Source organism: Pyrenophora tritici-repentis, chromosome 10 (genome assembly GCF_003171515.1).
Source record: "Pyrenophora tritici-repentis strain M4 chromosome 10, whole genome shotgun sequence".
Taxonomy (NCBI): domain Eukaryota; kingdom Fungi; phylum Ascomycota; class Dothideomycetes; order Pleosporales; family Pleosporaceae; genus Pyrenophora; species Pyrenophora tritici-repentis.
Genome location: NC_089399.1, coordinates 669,508 through 690,917, shown reverse-complemented (window position 1 = coordinate 690,917; position 21,410 = coordinate 669,508). Strand labels below are relative to the sequence as shown.

General features: G+C 52.0%; 8 protein-coding genes across 8 annotated transcripts; 4 read left to right on the top strand and 4 right to left on the bottom strand.

Moving 5' to 3' along the window:
• Positions 1-415: 415 nt before the first annotated feature.
• Positions 416-1,634, bottom strand: PtrM4_040930 (AceF, Pyruvate-2-oxoglutarate dehydrogenase complex; the record flags this gene model as incomplete). The annotated part of the gene is made up of 2 exons (XM_001937577.2): positions 416-1,420; positions 1,473-1,634. 2 exons carry the CDS (start codon positions 1,632-1,634, stop codon positions 416-418), a joined length of 1,167 nt encoding a protein of 388 aa, XP_001937612.2.
• A 440-nt stretch (positions 1,635-2,074) lies between these two features.
• PtrM4_040920 (Atrophin-1 multi-domain protein) lies at positions 2,075-3,010 on the top strand (the record flags this gene model as incomplete). The annotated part of the gene is made up of 2 exons (XM_001937578.2): positions 2,075-2,924; positions 2,982-3,010. 2 exons carry the CDS (start codon positions 2,075-2,077, stop codon positions 3,008-3,010), a joined length of 879 nt encoding a protein of 292 aa, XP_001937613.1.
• Positions 3,011-4,480: 1,470 nt separating this feature from the next.
• On the top strand, positions 4,481-4,955 carry PtrM4_040910 (uncharacterized protein; the record flags this gene model as incomplete). Its single annotated transcript, XM_066104393.1, has 3 exons — positions 4,481-4,639; positions 4,688-4,714; positions 4,764-4,955. The coding sequence occupies 3 exons, from the start codon at positions 4,481-4,483 to the stop codon at positions 4,953-4,955; spliced, it is 378 nt and encodes a 125-aa protein (XP_065958957.1).
• Positions 4,956-6,107: 1,152 nt separating this feature from the next.
• Positions 6,108-8,563, bottom strand: PtrM4_040900 (KefB, Kef-type K+ transport system, membrane component; the record flags this gene model as incomplete). The annotated part of the gene is made up of 4 exons (XM_066104392.1): positions 6,108-6,146; positions 7,020-8,221; positions 8,292-8,447; positions 8,515-8,563. 4 exons carry the CDS (start codon positions 8,561-8,563, stop codon positions 6,108-6,110), a joined length of 1,446 nt encoding a protein of 481 aa, XP_065958956.1.
• Positions 8,564-9,644: 1,081 nt separating this feature from the next.
• On the top strand, positions 9,645-12,934 carry PtrM4_040890 (MgtA, Cation transport ATPase; the record flags this gene model as incomplete). Its single annotated transcript, XM_066104391.1, has 2 exons — positions 9,645-10,159; positions 10,222-12,934. 2 exons carry the CDS (start codon positions 9,645-9,647, stop codon positions 12,932-12,934), a joined length of 3,228 nt encoding a protein of 1,075 aa, XP_065958955.1.
• Positions 12,935-13,730: 796 nt separating this feature from the next.
• On the bottom strand, positions 13,731-14,687 carry PtrM4_040880 (fumarylacetoacetate hydrolase family protein; the record flags this gene model as incomplete). The annotated part of the gene is made up of 2 exons (XM_066104390.1): positions 13,731-14,347; positions 14,411-14,687. 2 exons carry the CDS (start codon positions 14,685-14,687, stop codon positions 13,731-13,733), a joined length of 894 nt encoding a protein of 297 aa, XP_065958954.1.
• Positions 14,688-14,967: 280 nt separating this feature from the next.
• On the bottom strand, positions 14,968-15,207 carry PtrM4_040870 (uncharacterized protein; the record flags this gene model as incomplete). The annotated part of the gene is made up of 1 exon (XM_001937582.2): positions 14,968-15,207. The coding sequence occupies one exon, from the start codon at positions 15,205-15,207 to the stop codon at positions 14,968-14,970; it is 240 nt and encodes a 79-aa protein (XP_001937617.2).
• Positions 15,208-17,477: 2,270 nt separating this feature from the next.
• PtrM4_040860 (Tymo-45kd-70kd domain containing protein) lies at positions 17,478-20,880 on the top strand (the record flags this gene model as incomplete). The annotated part of the gene is made up of 2 exons (XM_001937583.2): positions 17,478-17,668; positions 17,796-20,880. The coding sequence occupies 2 exons, from the start codon at positions 17,478-17,480 to the stop codon at positions 20,878-20,880; spliced, it is 3,276 nt and encodes a 1,091-aa protein (XP_001937618.2).
• Positions 20,881-21,410: the final 530 nt, after the last annotated feature.

Below are 21,410 nucleotides of genomic sequence, written 5' to 3'. Positions count from 1 at the left end.
GGGTGCATATATGGGTACCTTTTCTTTCTATTCTTCTCTTTCTTTACCCTGCTGTTTTTTCTGTTGCATAAGTGGCGTTTGTTCTCTTTTTTACCCTCGGATCTCTATCTCAATTTTTAAGAGATACGTGGATAGATACTTCCGTATTGTTGTTGGTCATATATGAAGTACATGAAACACACAACACACAACTCTTTCCGTGTTATCCACGTTAAACGATGTGTACTGACACATCGAGACGAAAGCACAGTAACAGCAAAACAGAGAATGTAAAGATGAAGAAGAGACACCTTTCCACACATGGCCGATTTCATCAAGTGTATCTATATTCTAACTATACCATATCATTCATACAAATACAGCAAAAACACAGACATGAGTTACATAACCCATCCATCATACAAAAGAAGCCTACCTACACAACCAACCGCCCTGGCTCAGCCTCAAGGACACTCTTCACCCTCTCCAAAAACACGCGTCCCCTCCGCTCATCCCCCTTGGGAACAGTCACACTAAATACATTCAACGGGCCGTCTGTAGCACCACGTGCCATAGGACTCGTACGTTTCGCCGCCGTCTTCTTGCCCGCCAGCAAATCCAAAATATCAGATTTCTTTGCCGCCGTCTTCCTCGCAGCCGTCGCCGGGAGCGCAGGAGCAAACGACCGAACAGACGGAACGAAAGTGCCATGCGAGGACTTGGCCGCCACCTTATCCAACCCCAACACGGCGTTAAACAGCTCATCAGCCGAGGGTTTGGCGAGTTTAGAACGGGGTAAACTCTCATTCGCCAGCTCAGTTGCGCGAGCGACAAAGGTGGAAAGGGGCAGGAATACACCAATGGAATCTTTGACGCGTTTCTGACATTCCATGACTGCAGTTAGTGAGACGGGGAGTGCCACTTCAACGGGTGCCTCCTCCACAACTGGGGTATCCTTTGTAGCAGCAGCCTTCTTGGGCGCGTCTGCCTTTTTGGCCATGGGCTTGATGTTTGAGAGGTCGAGGTGGGAGAGTTTGCTGAAGCGGGTGGCTAGTTCGGATGGGTACGCATTGTCGATTTTCCCGACGTAGGCGAGGACATCGCCTTTGAGGAGGCGGCCGTTGGGGCCGGTGGCGGGGATTTTGTCGGCTTCGGATGCGGGGAGGTTGTTGATGTTGAGGAGGTGTTGGACGGAGGGGTAGAGGGGGTAGGTTTGTTTTGTTGCTTTGCCGCTGCTGGACGTGGACTTTTGAGCTGGTGGTGGTGCGGAGGTGCGTTCTTCTTTTGGTATGGGGGCGGATTCCTTGGGCGCAGAGGCCTCTTTCTTGGGCGAGGGGGTGGTCTCTTCGGCAGGGATTTCTAGAGTACTGAGGTCGTCGCCTGGTTCGGCTGTCACTGCTATCCGTGTACCGACTTGGACTGCTTTTGAACCATCTCCCACCTACACCACCTTGATTAGCCATGCCATGTGTATACGGAATCAATGCACATACTGTAATCTTTGCCAGGACACCGTCATCCTGGGCCTCAACGTCCATCTGTGCCTTGTCCGTTTCAATCTCGAGTAGCACATCGCCGGCGGAGAAGGAATCGCCCTCCTTGATCTTCCAAGTCGCAATGTTGCCCTCGGTCATGGTGGGGGAAAGCGCAGGCATGTTGAAGCTCTGGGCAGCCAGCGCTGCCTGACTCGAGTGAAGTCCTGTGCATTGTTATCAGCCATACATCCCGTGGGTATTGTGAAGCGCTGTTTCTTTACCTCTCCGAGCGCCATGGCTGCGCAGCTGCTGCGAGGCAGCCCTAGCCGAAACCCTATATACCGCCGCGATTGAAGCCATCAGATAAGAATTGACCGGTGGACGGCAATTGCGCAGCGAACTGTCGTGGGAGAGGGAAACGAAGTTCAGGTCGGAAATGTTGGGCGGGCGGGAATCAGCTTCGGAGGTGGATGTTGGTCGCGCTTGGCCCACTCTTTTTTAGTTGCGAACATGGAAAATGTCGGACCTCGACTCACGACAGGAAAACGGGATAGATTGATCTAATCGGCACAATTGATTGCCGAGTAATGTCCTCCTACCCATAGCAACAACTTCCAAATATGCCAGCCTTCTCCCGAGGCGGCTTCAACAACCCAATGACGTTCCGCCTCCCCTCCTCCCTCCGCGCCGCCCTCTTCGGAGCACGAGACACCATCTTCACACCCACTCCCACCCGCCTCACCACAACCCGCACCTCCACCACAACCCTTCGCCGGTACGCCATAACGGTCAAGCCCAGCGTCCAACCTGTGCGCTCCACCTTCCTCTCCAACGACCCTGTCCTCCGCCAAGTTACGCAAACCCGACAACCTGTGCTCCTCTACCGCGCCCCGCAAAACAAATGGTACTACACCAAAGTCTATGGCACTGGGTTACTCTGGATCGGCGTAGGCGCCTTCTCCATCAAATTCAACGATGACATCAAAGACACGGGCCTCCCCTTCTTCGTGCGTCCAACCTACGTCGTCGTCGGCGCCGCTTTCATCGCAATAGGCTGTTACATCTGCACCGCACCTACCAACCGTATACGCTTACTTGAAGTTGTTCCTGGTCTCCAGGGCGGTGGTCCCGTGCAGTTGCGTATGGCGGCTAAAGCCGCCCCGTGGTCTACGGAACGTGTCATCTACTCTAACATTGGCGGTGCGACGATTAGCGAGAAGACGGAGCCGATGGTGAGGGAGCTGCTAGAGGCAGAGCGGTTTCGACGGCAGCAAGTGTGGGAGGATTTGGAGGGATATGGTGTTTTGGGCAGGGTGTGGGAGGGATCAGCCAGGTGGGTGCATCAGAAGTGGACGAATTTCTTTTTGAGGTTCAAGTTTGCGGTTTTGCGGTTTGGGATTGCCAAGGTGAAGGTACAGGGGGATGAGTGGAAGATTGATTGTTCTGGGTGGTTGTTGGAGGATGGGAAAGGTATGTTGCTTTACTCGTTGTGGTGAGATGTGTGTGTTGGTACTGACTTTTTTGCAGCTCTTGATCGACTCATTGCTGAGGATTAAGTTGGATGGCAAGACTATCGTGAATTCCATGGCTGGGGAAGTATACTAGCTTATACCGGCGGAGACGATCATCCATGTGTATAACATGTGTATATATGTACAAAAGTTTCCACAAGACCCCAATACCACAATTACAGCGTCATGCACCACCCAATTTCCCTGCTCGTCGTACCGTCGATCGTACATGATGTATCTTGATGCGCTCTGTAGTCACGTGACAAGGGTGCGTGTGTCCTCTATTGGTGATATACCCAAATCAACCTGTCGAAATCTCGCATAGAACCACTAATACCGTACTTACCACACGGGCTATAACGGACCTGTGCTATGATACCTCCCCTTTCTTTCTTCAATTGCTCTTTCTTGTCATCAAACGATGCACGTAACTTCTCCTATATGTATTCTTTCATAAAATATCGTTTATAGCTTGTGTTGCAGTATGTAGGGGGTTGCAGGTAGCGTTGTTAGATTAACGGCTGCTAAGATGCGGTGTATCTAGAGAACTAATGCAGTGTTGGGACAGCGAAACCCAGTGTAACTATGTGAGGTAGATATAGTTTCGGGATATAGAGAGAAGATGCGGGGAATGTGTGAGCAGTGCTTAGGTATACAAAGTTTCTTGTCAAAGTGTATAGTTAGTACTATTGTTACTACTGACGAGTTACTAGGGAATATATCTTTAGAGCTGAAGATACCTAAAGTTCTACTGCTCTACAACAAACATCATGGCGAGCGATCTTATAGCCCTGCGATCCCGGTGCCACAGCACCTCCCGAGATTTTTGTAAGATACCAAGGCTCCGGCACCACCCAACCCAGCTTTTACACGCTATCGATGGTTTAGGGTTGGTCCAGGTCGGATCGATTTGGGTTGGTCCAGCTTACAGGGTAGATTGGGGAGAAGTTGACGAACAGCCCCATAAGCCGAAAACGGCCCGTTTGGAGGCCCTGGACATAGAGAAATAGGCGTTTTTGGGCAGTTTTGATGATACCTGGAGCCAGAGATTGGACGAAGTTTTTGTTAGCAGCCAAGATTTACGATACACCCGTTTTTAATGTAGCTCTCATACTGATACAATGGCGAAATAGTCGCCGGCGGTATCGACGTTTTAGGCTTATGGGGGTGGTCGCTGACGTTTCCCGGTAGATTGTATAGATATCGGGTTAGAATTATGTCACTGACCTCGTGGTGTGTCAGCTTACAACCGAACTCCAAACCAGTCATAGTTAAGAGGTATGTAACCTACATCCCGGCGCCAAGATAAAGTTCTTAGGCTACACGTACGTGGTTCGTCTAGATGGCTTCGATCCAACATCAGATCCGGCCCGAGACATTCGAAGAAATTTCATGCTTATCAGTATTCTCTCGTAGATATGTACCAGAGAACATAATATAAAGAGATAGACTTTCTCCGTTACTCTGCTACACTACAGACTATCTTAGAAAGTTTATTTACGAAACTATCCCACTATGATGCGTTTTTTTGTTTTCGCTATACCGTTTATCCTGCCTGTCGTTGTCGCGGACAATTACCAAGAATGCGACTGTCATCGTCAGAACATATTTGGCGTCTATGAATACAATTGGGAGTTGACGTACAACGCCTGCACCTTGGATTTCGCGAAACATGTAAGTATCTACTAAACTCTAAGTATTCTAGCATACTAATTTCTATAGGGAAGATACAATAAAGCGACTGGTCGTGTAGGTTACACTAGTTTCATATGTGTACGGTATCTTCTAACCTTCTTAGTGCGAACGTAGACCTTTCCATTGGATTGAAGGCAAAGACTGGATTGAATCTTGTAAAAAATTTGCTAGGGAGGGATACACTAGGGTCCAAGACGACGCTGACGGTATACCGGTATTCAACTATGACCTTCCTAAGGAAAAAACAGAACTCGATGCAAATTCTAGATGCCACTATGCGGAAGCATGGTCTTGATGGCAACATTGTGGTTTTTGAGGTGCACAGCTTACTGTTTCGCGCATCTTACTAGTCTCGCATGTTAAGTTACTTCTTTGATGCTCAGCAAGTCATGCTGTTCCTAATCTGACTTATTTATGCTGCATCCATCTTGTATTCGTGTCTGGTAAATACCGTGGTGATAGCCCGTATCGTCTTTGTTCCTAGGCCGATTGGCGACTACGGCGGCATGCGGCTCGTCGCGCACTTGTGAGAGGATTCGCCTGAGCTCGAGCACCTTTATCACAATCGCGAATTGCACCCTACGGTGGTGAGCGTTGACATTTCTTACGTGCAAGACTGACCGAAGAATTACCCTGCGCTGTCCTCACGTCTGCCCGGCAGATGCTCGTGGCTTCATTACCGCCGCCGATTGTGCGCTCTTCTCTGCTGCCGCGGCAAGGAAACGTCCGCAGACTCCTGAGAAGCGCAAGACCGACCGTGACTGACTTCAGGACTTTATTACTCCAAGCCGCCGAAATAGTGAATCCGCTGTTAAAGCTGACACTCCTTCGCCCGATGCTACTCCAATGAAGCGCGCCTGATCTTATCCGCTATCTCCCACTCTTCCAACGCCCCTCGCATCGCCCATAGGCTCGCTCCTCTCGCCGCTCAGTTCCGGGTTTTCTGCACAAGCCTGGCTCGAAACCGAGCGCCAGCGCTCAGGTCTAAGCCGCACATGGAATAAGGAGAATGAGTGGATGTGGCACGCTTGGAACGGCAAGACGCTGACGAGCGAGAAGGCGGCGCCGTGGCTTTAGAACCGTGGGGTTGAGATTATGCATGTCTGATATCGTACTAAAGGCTGTTACAAGAGTCCGTGAAGTTTTAGTTAGTACATCTGCTGTGTACGCTTGGCTGTATGCCTCTTGCCATCACCTGAGCTGCTGCCCACATTAACCACCAGGAGCGAATAACGATAGCGGGCTACGTTGACGAGTTTTGCAACGAGGACAAGTGTCGAAAAAGTCTGCTCAACCAGCATGCGGTCCAACACGCCATTGCGTCCAACTTAGTATTTAGTGATAAAATGGCAGATGTCGTTTGAGCATCCCCAATTTAACCCTCCCTGCCTTACTCAAACCTCCGCAGTTAAGGGCGAACAAATATGAAAACATAATTTATAGGATCTTAATCTAGGGCTGTTAGGTAGAGATGGTTGGGAATTATCTGTGTGGAATAGGTTAGTTCGTTTCTCTTCACTAAGTTGGTGAGTTGAATCTTCGGAGAGGCTAGGGTTAGAGGTTTAAGCAAGAGACATTGTGAAGATGTTGACGATAATAGATGGGTGGGTTGCTAATGTCATAAGGGTTCTTACGCTACCTACTAGCAGCGGGATCGGTGTCGGGGTTACTCTGCGCTATGGCACTTGATACTCCACACTTTAGAGTTTTTGTCTTCGAGTGACACGATGCCATGTCGTCAATTCTTTAGCAGAATGGCCCGTTCTGACAGTCGCGCTAGTATGCGGAATATCGCAGTGGCAAATGCAACGGCTTTTTTTCTTGCGTCATCTCGCCGTTTCAACTGCAAAGTCTAGACCTCTACTTGCCTTTTCCGGAAACTACATGGATCTTGCTTTTGGCGGACCGGTGTAAGAAAACAAGCAATTCTTTAGCCGGGGATCGATGTGGAGGTCCCTCACTTACAATATCTGAGATAGGAAGGCAGAGGATCTCCACATTATGCGGACAGTCTAGCCTGCGCAGAAAACCATCATGTGAACTACTTGGAATGACATTTTTGATAGGCTGTTTCAGATCATCTACTTCATATATGTTCATACATTATACTATAGCATTTTACCTCTGTGTGCAGCATTTGTGTCCTCACCACTGCATGTCCGTCTTACAACCCCCCTGCTAGACTCTTCCTGTGCGCATCCATCCTGGCTTCACCTTCTTCCTGCATCTGTGCCTCCATTCTCGATTCCCTCCTCCTCCCCATCTCCTCCTCAATCGCTTGGTTAGGACCCGGGACAAGTCCCCATGGGCCCTTGCCAATCTTCTCACCCTTGTACTTGATTACAAGTCCGACACATACGGGCCCGATAATAGTGTTTAGTAGAATAGCCCAGATGGCGGTTAGAAAGCCCTCGGACGTGACATAGGGCGTGTTGTTGTATCCAATTTCTACAATCAAGAGGCCGATTTCGCCGCGGGCTACCATGGCCATGCCGAGTAGAATGGCTGGAGATGTTGCGGATTGGAGGGCTGCTTTGCGGGTGGGTGAGTAAGGTGAGGAATGCACTTTCTCCAAGGGTTGGCCGTTCTCAGCGACGGAATCTTGCTGAGATTCCCGAGCTTTCTTGGGGTCATGCTGGATGGTTGCCCAGAGTGGAATCCATAATCCCACAATAGCCTTGCCAGCGAGCATGAGTAATGTGTATACCACGCCCTTCCAGATAGCTTCTCCAGTCCATAGATCCAGAAAGGGGATCGCGAAGCCTATGCTAGCGAAAAAGAGAGGTGCGAGGACGTATTGCTGTGCGTCTAAACAGTAGCATTCGAACGTGTGAACAAAAGTCGGAGACTTGTCTTTTGAGCGCTCGCCTTCTTCTCGTGACATGACCACAAACGGACCTTCTGGATGCGTAGAAGGGAGGTAGGTCAGGAAGGCACCTGCAAGAAAGGCACCGAAAAGGATCGAGGTCCCTGCGTAGGCTGCAATTGAGATGAAGGCGGACAGGACAAAAATCATAAGCATGATGTTGGATATGTGATCGAATCGGTGAAAGTGCTTTTCAATGTACCTTCGGAACAGAGGAGCAAACACCCATTTTGTGAGAACGGGTGTGAGAATGGCCATGGCAGCTGAAGCCACGATGGGTCGTCCGATTAGCCATCCCAGGTTGACATTGCCACCATCCGCAATACTTCCCAGGTCGTGAATGACGCTCGACATGACGAGTCCCGTGACATCGTCAATAACCGCGGCGCTGACCAGGACGGCGCCGACTTTTGTTTGACTCAAATCCACGTCCTTGGAAGCGCCCGCGATAACGGCAAAGGTGGTGCCTAGACTCGTTGCACTCAACGCGGCGCCGATGATAAACGTCTCGACAGCGCCATAGCCGAAGCCAAGGTACAACAAGAGATAGCTGAAACCGATTGGACACAGTACACCAGTTGCCGCTCCACAGATGGACAAGGTAAAGTTGGCCTTGAGTAGATCTAGACGCGTACTCAGGCCGCCTTCAAAGATAATCAAGACGAGGCCGATATAGCCAAGATACAAGAATGTCTCTAGTAGCCGGGGTGCAGAGTCAGTAAATGTCGCATGTGGTTGTTTTTTCCCGCTGTCCAGGATGCTTACCGGCCCAATCGCGGTGCAGTAGGTTCGCCAACGGCTCCCCGTAGATGATCCCTACGACAACGGGACCAATGATGCCGGCGCGGAGCAGCTTGGCCGAAACGTATTCAGATATCCATAAGAAGGTGAAGAAAGACACCAGGATCAGGATGTCGACGACTTGGCTGGGTTAGTGAAAATGATGGCTGGTTTCATGCCAATGGTGTGGGGAATGCGGGTCGCTTACTTTCGGGCTCATGGTACTGCAGGAACGGAGCTGCATCAGAAGACGACATTCTTGACGTGCGTACGTATACGTATGCAGCAAGCGGTCAGTGGCTGAAGCTGGTGTTTGATCAATCGCCCTCGGCTCAGTGTCAATGAGCTGAGCGGCTGCTATTGTAGCCGTTTGCGCTAAACCAACGACGTCATCCACGGAGCGCTTTCCATGACCAACAAAACAGCCAAGCATGCACACTGATAGCGTGTCGTTCGCGAGGAATAGCCTCCAGAGTTTTCTCCACGTTCTCGTTCACCACGAGGACCGTGCGCCGGGATATTTGGCGGAGCCTCGACGCCGCCAAGACGTGTTGTGCCTGCAAACTGGCTGCTGAGCAACCACTCACGGCAGCTCTGGATAATGCTTGAGCTCGCTAAGGAGAAGCTTGAGCGTACGAGACGCCAATGGTTTGCTCCACTGGCTTGTTGAAACGAAAAGTCTGCACCGGGTCAGTCGAAAAGGCAGGTTGGGGAAGATCCTGAGGCTTGCCAAGGGCGAGCGTGCCGTATATCCGCTCCACCACCGATGGCCCCGGTAACGTGACGCGCACTCAATGGCCACTTTCACGGCCAAGAGTGGAGAAAAGTTTGCCTTTTTGCTTGGCCCTCGCCATCGCTATCGCACTTGGCAAGAACTCGTGACGCTTGGCACGTCTCCGCAACACGCCTTGACTGACTTGACTACACCGTCTTCCCCACCACCTGAATAATTCATATAGAAACTCCAGGTCCCTTTCAACTGCTCTTCCTCATCGCTACCTCTTGTCGGTCTTTTGCTCTTCCACTTGAAGTTTGCTTCCCAGCTCTTTCCCACCACTCTCGTGTCTCCTACCCACCCCGAGCAACCCACCAACTCGCCAATCACGGCGTAATTCTGGAGGAGTCTGTCCCATACCCCGTGCTGAAGTACTCTATGAATACCACAATCAACACCCAATCCACCAAATTTGTCCACGTGGCACCAGCCCGCGGGACGCGCATTCGCAGAAAACTCGAGCGTTGACCACTACCTTGAGTTTTGCCGTTACACAAACAAACATACTACAACACCTTGCCGAATACAACACCTCTTTTTGAACACAACAACACACCGCCATCATGGCGAAGAAAGCAAATGCCCTTGAAGGGCACGTCAGTGGCCAAGCCAACAAACCAATGTCGAAACCCGCACACAGTCTCACACTCCAACAAGTCGTTGACGAATTGAAGACCGAAGAGTGGTCTGGTCTCTCAGATGCAGAGGCCAAGCGCCGTGTGGAGGAGTATGGCTCCAACGAACTCGGAGAAGCTGAGAGCGTATCTCCAATCAAGATTCTCATCGCTCAAGTCGCCAACGCCATGACCTTGGTTTTGATTCTCGCCATGGCTGTCAGTTTCGGTATCAAATCGTGGATCGAAGGTGGCGTCGTCGCCTTCGTTATTGGCCTCAACATCGTCGTCGGTTTCTTCCAGGAGTGGTCGGCCGAAAAGACCATGGACTCCCTGCGCAATCTCAGTTCGCCTACTGCACGCTTGATTCGAAGTGGCCAACAGGTCACTGTCCCATCGGCTGAAGTCGTACCCGGCGATGTCATCGAAGTCAAGGTCGGAGACACCATTCCCGCTGATATGAGGTAAGTAATTCCACCCGAGTACCTCGTGGGTACATTAAGAGTAATGACTAACGATATTCCAGAGTATTTGAAGCCGTCAACTTTGAGACTGATGAAGCGTTGCTCACCGGAGAATCCCTCCCCGTCCGCAAACAAGAAGATGCCACTTTCGACGAAAAGACTGGTCCTGGAGACCGTCTCAACGTCGCCTACAGTTCGTCCAGCGTCACCAAAGGTCGCGCTAAGGGCATTGTTTTCGCAACGGGCGCATACACTGAGATTGGTGCCATCGCTGCTCAGCTGCGTGAAACCAAGTCAAAGGTTCGACCTGTCAAGCGCAAGGAGAACGGAAAGGCAAAGCCGCATCGTTACCTCGAGGCTTACACGCTCACCACTACCGATGCTATTGGACGATTCCTCGGTCTCAATGTCGGTACTCCCCTCCAGAAGAAGCTTTCCAAGCTTGCGGTATTGCTCTTCTTTATCGCCGTTGTATGCGCCATCATCGTTCTTGCAGCCAACAAGTTTAGCTCTCGCCAAGAGGTTATTATCTACGCAGTGGCAACAGGCTTGTCTATGATCCCCGCCAGTTTGGTTGTAGTCCTCACCATCACAATGGCAGCCGGCACCAAATCAATGGTCACTCGCAATGTCATTGTCCGGAACCTCAAGTCCCTGGAAGCCCTTGGTGGCGTTACAGACATCTGCTCCGATAAAACGGGTACGCTCACGCAGGGCAAGATGATTGCCCGTGGTGCTTGGATACCGGGTGTTGGAACCTACACCATCGAAGACTCAACTGCCCCCCAGGACCCTACAGTGGGTAACGTACGCTTCGGTTCCGCTGCGCCCAGCCACATGGATCTCAAGTCTGGTGGAGAAAAATGCGGTGATCTCATCCCCGTTGATAAGCTTGATGGCCACAATGTCACCGGATTCGGAGAATTCCTCAAGGTTGCTTCCCTTGCCAACCTCGCTGCTGTCAAACAGAACAACGAAGGAGCTTGGGAGGCACACGGAGACCCTACAGAGATCGCCATTCAGGTCTTTGCCGCTCGCTTTGGTATGAATCGTAGTAACCTTGTCAAGGGCGACTCGCCTCAGTGGGAGGATCTTGTTGAACTTCCTTTCGACTCCGACGTCAAGCGCATGTCTGTTATCATGAAGCACGCCAGCGGCAACTATGCCTTCACCAAGGGAGCTGTCGAGCGCGTTATTCAAAGCTGTACCACCTACCTGGCCGACGGAAAGGAGCAATCCATGCCCGTTACTGATGAGTTCCGCGAGGAGATTCTGTCTCACATGCAGGCTCTTGCTGGTCTTGGACTCCGTGTTTTGGCTCTGGCTAGCAAGAGGTATCCCGCTGATGTTGAAAAGGGTGCGGAGGTTCAACGTACTTCGGTTGAGTCTGAGCTTGTTTTCCGTGGTTTGATCGGTCTTTACGATCCTCCTCGTCCTGAGTCCGCTGTCGCTGTACGCCAGTGCCACGAAGCTGGTATTGAGGTCCATATGTTGACTGGAGATCACCCCGAAACCGCGAAGGCCATTGCGATCGAAGTCGGCATCCTCCCCTCTCCAGACCGCTACCGCAAGATCTCCGGCGACATCGCCAGATCCCTCGTAATGACCGCCTCTGAATTCGACGAGCTCACCGATGACCAAGTCGACGAACTCGCCGTCTTGCCCCTCGTCGTCGCCCGCTGTGCCCCCAGCACAAAAGTCCGTATGATTGAAGCTCTCCACCGCCGCGGCCGCTTCTGCGCCATGACTGGTGACGGTGTAAACGACTCCCCCTCTCTCAAGCGTGCCGACGTCGGTATCGCCATGGGTCAAGCTGGATCCGACGTAGCAAAGGAAGCATCCGATATCGTTCTCACAGACGACAACTTTGCCTCTATCCTCGCTGCTATTGAAGAAGGTCGTCGTATCTTTGACAACATTCAAAAATTCGTGCTTCACGTGCTCGCAGAGAACGTGGCACAAGCCGGTACTCTCCTTGTCGGTCTCGCGTTCAAAGACCGTACCGGTCTCTCTGTCTTCCCTCTTGCTCCCGTACAAGTCGTCTGGATCATCATGGCTACCTCCGGTCTTCCCGATATGGGTCTCGGATTTGAGCGCGCTGTCCCCGATATTTTGAACCGACCGCCCCAATCCCTCAAGACGGGTATCTTCACGCTAGAGTTCCTCGTCGACATGATCGTATACGGTCTCTGGATCACACTCCTCTGTCTCGCCAGTTTCGTGCTCGTAGTCTTTGGTTTTGGCGACGGAGAACTCGGCCAGGGCTGCAACGAAACCTACTCAGAGTCCTGTGAACTGGTATTCCGAGCCCGCGCCTGCACATTTGCTTGTTTGACGTGGTTTGCCCTGTTTTTGGCATGGGAAATGATCGATATGCGCCGATCCTTCTTCCGCATGCAACCCGGTAGCAAACGCTACTTCACGCAATGGATGATTGACGTGTGGAGGAACCAGTTCTTGTTCTGGGCGGTCATGATTGGCTTTGTTACGCTGTTCCCGCTCATCTATATCCCGGTGCTCAACACAGTTGTGTTCAAGCATGCGCCCATCGACTGGGAGTGGGGTATCGTGTTCATCGAGAGTGGAATCTTCTTTGCCGGTATCGAGTCCTGGAAGTGGTGCAAGCGTGTTTACTTCCGTCGTAAGGCGGCAAAGAACGGCACTGGCAAGGTGGACAAGAACATGGAGATTGAGGACCGTGTGTTTGGAAGGTATTACAGTAGTAACTCTTCCACCGCGGGTACCGAGGATATGCAAGAGAAGGATAAGGCTTAGATGGATGTGTGTTCAGGGAAAGGCTCAAGCGGTGAGGCGGAGGCGAAAGAGACTGTGTCCTATTGTATCGCGAATGCATAATAGAAGCATGACTATGATGTGGTTGCAGGTTGTGTCTAATCCGGCAGCCTGCAACGAGTAAAAGTTAGTTTATAGTTTATAGAATGTCAATGAATCAACGATATAACCTTACGATACACACTTTACAAATTTCCTGAACATTCACTTTTTGAGCACACCACACGCACACATCACCATGATTGCCCTAAGCAAACCTGTAAGAGTACATGTCACATACGCCGCTCATGCATGACGTCGTTCAAACTTACATACAATACCGATCAGCTGTTTGGAAGTCCGTCCGCTAGACAAGCAGCGTTGAGCCGAGCCGAGCCGACGACATGGGCAGTTGAAATCCGGCCAAGCAAAATATCGCAATACAGACGAATCCTTTGGCAAAGCCCTGTGTGACAAATTTTATGGAAGATGCGTTCTAAAAACAAAGAGAGTGGGAGGGGGTGGTGCGGGTAGATGGGCATGCTCTCGAATATTCAGTACTCAAGTTGCGTGCGGGATTAAAACAGTACATATGTAGATCTATGCGGCATTTTCTCCTCCCCTCTCTGCTTCCTCTCAACCCCTGCCTAAGTAAACACTCGGGTGACATGACATACTCAACGCCCTAGTACGCAAGAATCATTGTAGACGTCAGACACACCTATTGAGAACAGAATACCAGATGTTTACCCACACCATCGCTGTCACCCCTCCCCTCTCACCCCTCCCACCCCCCTTCCTAAGCAAACTCAACCCAATTTCTCAAAGTCCCCACCTCAGGCCAAATCCTAACCTCAACCACATCCCCCGGTTTCAAAAACTGCGGCTCTGCCATCGCATACCCGACCCCCGCACAAGTCCCCGTCATAAAAACCGTGCCCTTCTTCAACGTCGTCCCCTGACTAAAATAACTCACCAACTCCTCCACTTTGAACAATAAATCCTCTATCCCACTCTGCTGTCTCACCTCGCCATTCACCGTCGTTCGCAACTCCAACCGGTTAACATCGCCGACGACGGCGCTGTTGACGAGTTGGGGGCCGAGCGGCGCAAAGGTGTCGAAGCCTTTGCTGAAATTCCACTGCGGGACTGTGCCTGCGAGGAGGGGGTCGCGTTGGAGTTTCCGCGAGCTGACGTCGTTGCCGGCGAGGTAGGCGCCGATGTAGGAGCGGGCGGAGGAGGCGAGGACGTCTTTTGCGTCACGTGAGATGATGAAGCAGAGTTCGCCTTCGTAGTCGGCTTGGTTGTCCTGGGCGATTTTTGGGATTATGATTGGGGAGGCGTGGTCACTGAGGGAGGTGTTTGCTTTTATGAAGGTGGTGGGGTAGGGGGGGAGGGTTCGGCCGCCTTCTTGGACTGTAGTGGGAGTAAGCTTGGGGGGTTGTTTGGGGGGGAGATGGGATGGGGGTAAGTAAGTACTGTGTTTTATAAAGTTTAGTCCTATGCATCGGATTATTGGCACCTCTTGTTGCGTCACAGGTCCGAGAAGTTTCTTGACGGTGACGACTTCATCGGTGACGGCCGTAGCTGGGTCGAAGATGTCGTTGTTTTTAACAGAGATGACATTTGCTTTGAGTTTTGTTTCTTTGGTCGTTGTGCCGACGTCGAAGTCGGGGGAAGGTAGGATGGGTTGACCCCGCAGTTCGCGGTCGTCTGTTGCGATGAAGCGGATTAATCGGTCCCAGTTTGGTGGCATTTTGCTTTGTGGAACGATCAATTGTATTGAACCTCAAGGTGTAGAGTCATGCGTATGTTTATTTGTAGATTTTAAAATCTGGATATCCTGGGTATATGTTCTCCCGGAACGGCTCAAGGCAATGTGGAAACCATGTGGGGAAGTTGCGGGATTGACAGAAGGTTAGTGCGGGGCATCCTTTCGCAGTTGTGTTGACGCGGTATCCTAGTCGACACCGGGGCTTGTATTAAAGCCGATGTAAGACGAAAATGTATACGTTGGAATATTTGTTTCTAAGTCGTTACTCCAGCTCATTGCCTACAAGTCTCTGTCGCTCTTCTTCATCCTCCTCCTTGTTCTTCTCAACGTGCCGATATAGCACGTAATGCTGGATCATAAAGATGATATCAAACACGATTGTAATGTTTCCAAGACCGAACTTGACAGGATTGCCCGTTACTCCACCCCAATCATTCTCCAACGCAGAATCAATACACAGCTGTGCTAGGGATAGCCAGCCTCCAGCGAAATCGAGGAGCATGGGGTAGATACTCCAGCCAGCCGTAGACTTGTGCTTATAGTTGACCCAGGCTTGGGGTATATACTTGACTAATACAGTCAGGAGTTTGACGTAGCCGAGGGTATTAATCTGTCATCGTGTCAGTAAGCAGTATTGGATGTTGGGGCAAATGAGTACGGACAACATCAATCCAGGCCCAACTGTAGACGTCAAAGTCATCGACAGATCCGTCCCTCAACACAAGCAGCATCACAAACACAATAGCAAACACACATGCCCACCAGATGAACAGCACAGGCCGGCTGACTCTCTGACTCTTCCCCACGTCGAACCCCCATATGCGTTCGAAAAACTGACTGTATATAATCACACACATGACTGCGCCATGTGCCGCAAAGAGAAAGTCATTGAAGCGCACTGTCGTCTCAGGCGCATTCAGGTGGCGGTATGCGTATTGTGATTTTATTGTAGGCGAATAGAGGAAGGAAGCGGTAGAAACTGTATAGCATGCGAAGCCTAGCACATTCAGGGTAGGAAAATCAATTGCGAGACCGAGGGTGGATTTGCGAAAGTAATTCGATATAGGTTGCGGGTAGAAAGATAAGCTCCTGGAAAGGGGGTCAGTATGCGATTTGGATGTGATGAGACAGGTATCATACGTACCAGGCAAGGACATAGGCCCAGCCCAGCACGCGCGATATGGCGCGCGCAAAGGGCTCAAGATCCGGGGTCATTTTGAAGTTTGTGGAAGAGTCTGGGGTTGAGGTATGTACATGTGCGGATGCTTATCGTGACATGAGGCTTGCGACGTGTCAGAATGAGGTAAAGCCGAACGATGGGAAGCTAAATGACAGACAAAGCGTTTACGAGAAGGCAAAAAGGGAGGAAATGAGGCTGAGATAATCGTCCATGGCGAGCGAGCGCATGATGCTGCGGCGTGTACTGGACATGTGTGATTGCGCGATAGAGATGCGCGCGGATGACAGGGGGGGTCGGCATTGCTTCATGCCGATGTCTTCGTGTTATCGGCTCTCGGAATACATCTTTAGCGACTTCCCCTTGGGAATACAGCAACAGTGTCTGTTTATCCCTAGTCTGTATCAGCCAGCGCAAATATGTCTCTATTCACGATACACGGTTCCTCATGTCGCTAAGCGCCTGACATGTGTTGTAAGTAATTCCGCGGGAACTGCTCTACTTGCGTCATCCGTCCCAACAAGAACTTCTCTGGAGTCTACTCGTTTACTGGTAGCAGCCCAGAGTTCTGTATCGGTCTAGAAAACGGCTGTACTACACGCTCGTTCTTCGCGTCCATGGTATCACGAGGTGGAGTGTATACCGACGACGAAGCTAACAATCTACTTTGCTTATCGGTATACAGTAGGTCATGTAGAAGTTTGTCGTTGCTGATGTTGGGCAGTAACACTCGCGGCCAGTGATGAGAAGGCACATAGGGGGATGAAGCGGTCCTACCCTCACATGGACACGTGATGCGCGATCATCGGCCTCTTAAGGAGGAGGCCTAGGGTGGGTCTCGTGCCACGATAGACGTCAGCGCTCGGAACGCTTCGCGGAACGGCGCATGTGGCCGTGGCCATGCAAACCTGACCCCTAAGCAACATGCCGGTGTCTGATGCAGTCACTTGACATTTCATCTCGAATGATAACCTACGGATGACTAGATCTGGCTAGAGAGGGCTGGGTAGCAGCGGTCGAGGGCGGTGCTGGCGGGTCTCAGTGGCGGGCGAATCGAGAGTGTCTCGGGCTCAGCATGCTACCTGCATAAGCTGTGGATGCCCCTCAGTACCTACGTGACGAGCGACCCAACAACTGCATCTTACGACGACCTGCATACATCTCAACACTTGTAGCTTCCTCATAGCTGCAAGTGAACTACATCTGCTGTCTGAACTCGTCTTCGTCTGCATTGACTACTGGCGGGCTATCTGATACAAGCCTACAAGGTGCCGCGTGAAGCTCCCGCCCCCGCGGCTTAGACCATCCCATCCACGAGCCTCCCGCCGGTACCGAGAGAGGGATAGATAGGGCAAGATAACGCGCCGAGTCAGGAACAAGGCATCCTTATACATCCAGCACAAGTGTCTTGCTGTGCAGGCACGACATTACACGCTCCACGAGCCGCCGTGACGACGGCGTATGACGCATCGGCCTTTGTTTAGCATTCATCCCGTCTCGACTCACCCTGCTCGCCCTCTTGTCCGTCGCTACCACCATAACCCACTCTTGCAAGTAGACGCATACCAGCCTCCTTTCCACTATCCGCAGGTTGAATGACCTCATCGCCCGAACACGTTGACCAGTACACGGCGCCCGTTTCCAACCTCACGTACCTCCACAAGCAGCAGTCCAAGAGCCACAAGGTGCACGACACGCCTCAACCGCGCGGTCGCAACACGACGAGATATGAGCTGGGAAGAAGAAATAGGGGAGGTGAGAAGGTTACGCGCATTTACCCCAACATGTATGTCGTGCCCCCTTCACCCCTGTGCCTGCCCATCTTCCATGTGTCCTAGGGAGGCTGACCGGTTGGCACGGAAGGCGTCATGGAAGTGACTCCTGTTTGCTCGGAACAGAACTGACTGTCACAGAACAAAGTCGCCGTCGGCAAAGCGCCTCTCGTCCACGTCCCCACCCACAAACTACAATGCGACCACGTCCCCATTGCTATCGGCTATCGGCGCCTCACGAACCCCCGCCGCACAGTACACAAACGAGTGGGCCAAATCTGTCCCATTCTTTCCAAACTCTGGTTCACCAGGTAATGGTGGTATAGCCATCGCTGGCTCTCCGCCCACCTTCCAGAACTCGCCCAGTGCGCGAGAGGGACTGTACGCACACCAAGCCATGTCCAACTCTCCGCCTACTGCCCGTCCCCTCAGTCACCCCAATCAGTACACCACGTTTGGCGGCCGCATGCAGAACTCGCCGGGCAGAGACCGCCGGGCGTCCATCTACTCGCAGGGTGGCCGCCCCACTTCACAACAGTTCGCTGCGAACCCGCCCCTGCCGCATCAGGCGCAGCCCCACTACTACGGCTTGCCGAACCTCGACTTCCTCAATACTGCCCCAAACAAGGGCGGTATGCAACCAGGAGAGGGAGGTCACTTCTGTGGCTTCGACACCTTGTCCATGGCAGGAGACGAGGCGGCTCGGACGTCGGAGAACGTACTCGTTGTCGGTTCACAGGGTGGTCTTGATGTCTTCCGTGTTGAAAAGAGCAAGATGGACCTCGTGGGAAGACTGGAAGGTCTTCGTGGTGCCGTCATAGGCGCCAAGATCTTGCCCTGGACTTCGCGCATGGACCCGTCGGCTCCTTCCCGTCCGCTAGTTGCGCTTGTCCTACATGGTCCGGTTGTCAAAGATAGTAGGAGCAGCAGTGGAAGCGGCGCGTCTTCTGCCGCAGATGACTCAGCCTCCGATTCACCCAGCAGGCCATCCTCGCGCCATGGAAACGCTAACGGCCAAATTAGCGGTTACCAGACCACCGTTGAAGTCTACTCCCTCAAGGAGAGGCGGAGAATTGCAGTCTTGTATCGGACTCCGATGACACCGCTCACCAACCCCATCGACAGCCCTCTGTTCCAACCGCCACCTCCTGTAGGCGACTTTGTCGTCGATGCGAAGGGCAAGTTTGTCATTGTTGCATCTGGTACAAGCGGCGAAGTCTTCATATTCGCTCCATACTTACAGGGTCACTTGGACTATGCCGAGAGTTTCCATTGTATCGGCAAGATTTGGACATCTGTACAGAATCGTGAACGGGTAATACAGTCAGGGGGCTCGAGCGCTGCGGATGGTAGTCAGGATGAGATACCTCCTGAGAAATATGGACTGCCTGTTTTCTCGCTTTCTGATCGCTGGTTGGCAGTGACGCCACCGGCATCGAGCGCATTGTATCCTGTGAATGGTGTGGCTCTGACATCGCCTTACTATGAGCGCGCCCCTGGTCTTGCGCATCACAGTGTACCACCTCAGCCATCGCCTAATTGTGCCGTTGATGCACCCAACGAAGCAGGCCTCATCGACAGACTCACCCGAGAAGGTACTCAAGTCGCAATCAAGAGTGCCCGCTGGGCCACCGAGAAGGGAATGCAGGCATTCAAGAGCTACATGAACAAGGGGCAGCAAGGACAGCAGACATATACTCAGGATCCCATGCAACACTACTTTCCACCCACACATGGCCACGATCAGACACAGCCTCGACAAGAATCGACTGTAATCTCCGTCTACGACTTGCAGAAGCTGCTAGATGCGGAAGAAACGAGGAGCAAGAATTCGCTGCAACCCATTGCCACAATCCCAGCTGCCTTGGGATGTAGCTTTCTGTCATTCGCTCCCAGCGGACTGATGCTCATGTCGGTCAGCAAGAAGGGCGACTATCAAGATATCTGGGACCTCAAGCGCATGACGTTTCGACGAGCCCGTAAGACGGCACGCGAACAACCTACTGGACCTCATGTTCGACAAGTTGCTCGCTTTACTCGCATGACTGTTGCGAATGTTATAGACGTTGTCTGGTCTGCTCCTAGAGCCGACAAACTGGCGGTCATTACCGACAAAGGCACTGTACATATGTTCCCCATGCCAGCGTCGGCGTTCCAATGGCCACCGCCTCGACGAATCCGCCCATCCGCACCTCCACCTCCACCCAAGGAGAATATTGCTCCTGCAGGCGCTACTGGTGCCGTCAGTTCAGCCATGCAAGCCATCAGTAGTGCGAAGCCTTGGTTTGACGCCGTTCGAACCAGGGGTAACAACAGAGGTCCTCGGTTCAGTCTGAGCAGTCTTGGTGTTACTCCTGCTGCTGGCGCAAAATCCGGCAAAGCCGTAGCTGCTGGCGTTGGAAAATCTATCAGCAACATCCGACATGCCGGTGACAACAAGATGACGCTTCCACCATCACCTAGTGGCATCAAGCCATACAGTGTACGCTGGATGTCTGGCAGAGGCCGCGGCTCGATTGCACTCGTCTCTGGCGGTGTCCTCCAAATCTGGCGCATACAAATGCGACCTCCCACAGGCAAAGGCAAATCCTCAAACACAGCATCAATCACCAAGAAAAAGCTGGTCGAGTTTGTCCTCGCCCCCATTTCAGACGCAGGCCTCCCCCCTTCTGTCGCTGAACAGCTCTACCCCCAACCCGGCGATCCAGAGCAAACCCTCGACTGCTACGGCGACTGGTTCCCGCGAAGCCTGTCTTCCCGCAAGCCCATCGGCCCAACCCTTGCACCCCTCAGCTTCTCAGAAATTGAAACAAACCCCCCTTACCAACCCTTCTACACCGACAAACGCGTCACCCGCTTCATCTACTCGAGACACATGCCAGAAGCTCACAGTACCAGCGCCAGCGAGTACCTCCCCCCACCCACAATCCCCGAACTAGTCTCTAGTCTCCACCACGAAGACACCTCACCCTGGCTCTTTGGCGAAATTATCGAAGCTACACGTATCTCGTCGCCCACTACGCAAGCTTACGACTCTGGGGGTGAAGAAGATTTCGGTGGTGTCGCGGCGCGCATTGAGAACAAACTCGTGTTGAGAGATGGCGAGGAGGAGGTCGAACAGGTTGTTGTTACCACGAGGAGGCGACGCGTCAAGCATGACGGTGAGGAAGAAGGGTTTTTTGAAGATGATTGTGAGGTGCTTGATTTTGCCGAGGATAGGGTGTAGAGTTGGGTTGGAATACCGTTCTGATGTGGGGTGGATTGGTTAGTTACCATTCCCATTCCTGGTTACATTCGCGCCCTTCTACTCATATCGACTCGGCGAAGAAACATCGCCAGTGGTTTTAATCGCTGAGGACTCATACATTGTTTCCTTATTTGCTTGCATGCATGGATGGATGGCGTGCGGGTATGGCGTAACATGGACTGGGCGCTGAGCCTTTACTTAGAAATTCTCTCTTCACTCTCTATCTCTCTCGTTTGTCTCATAAGCATAACCGCAACTCTCTCAGAGAGGACATCGCTCGCCCTCCCTGGCTTGCAAGGAATAAATGGGTAGTAAAGAATGGAATTCATACCCTTGTAGACATGTGCGCGGAATTGTGTAGTTGAGTGTCGTGGAAGTGAAAGTCAAAGGGTTGATTTAACTTATTTCGGTGTTATATGACAGTGCAAACAAAGCCTGGAGTACCTGGGCGTTGGTGGAAGGAACCAGGGGATAAGGGGGGTATCTTTTTCATTTCCAGCCCATGAGGC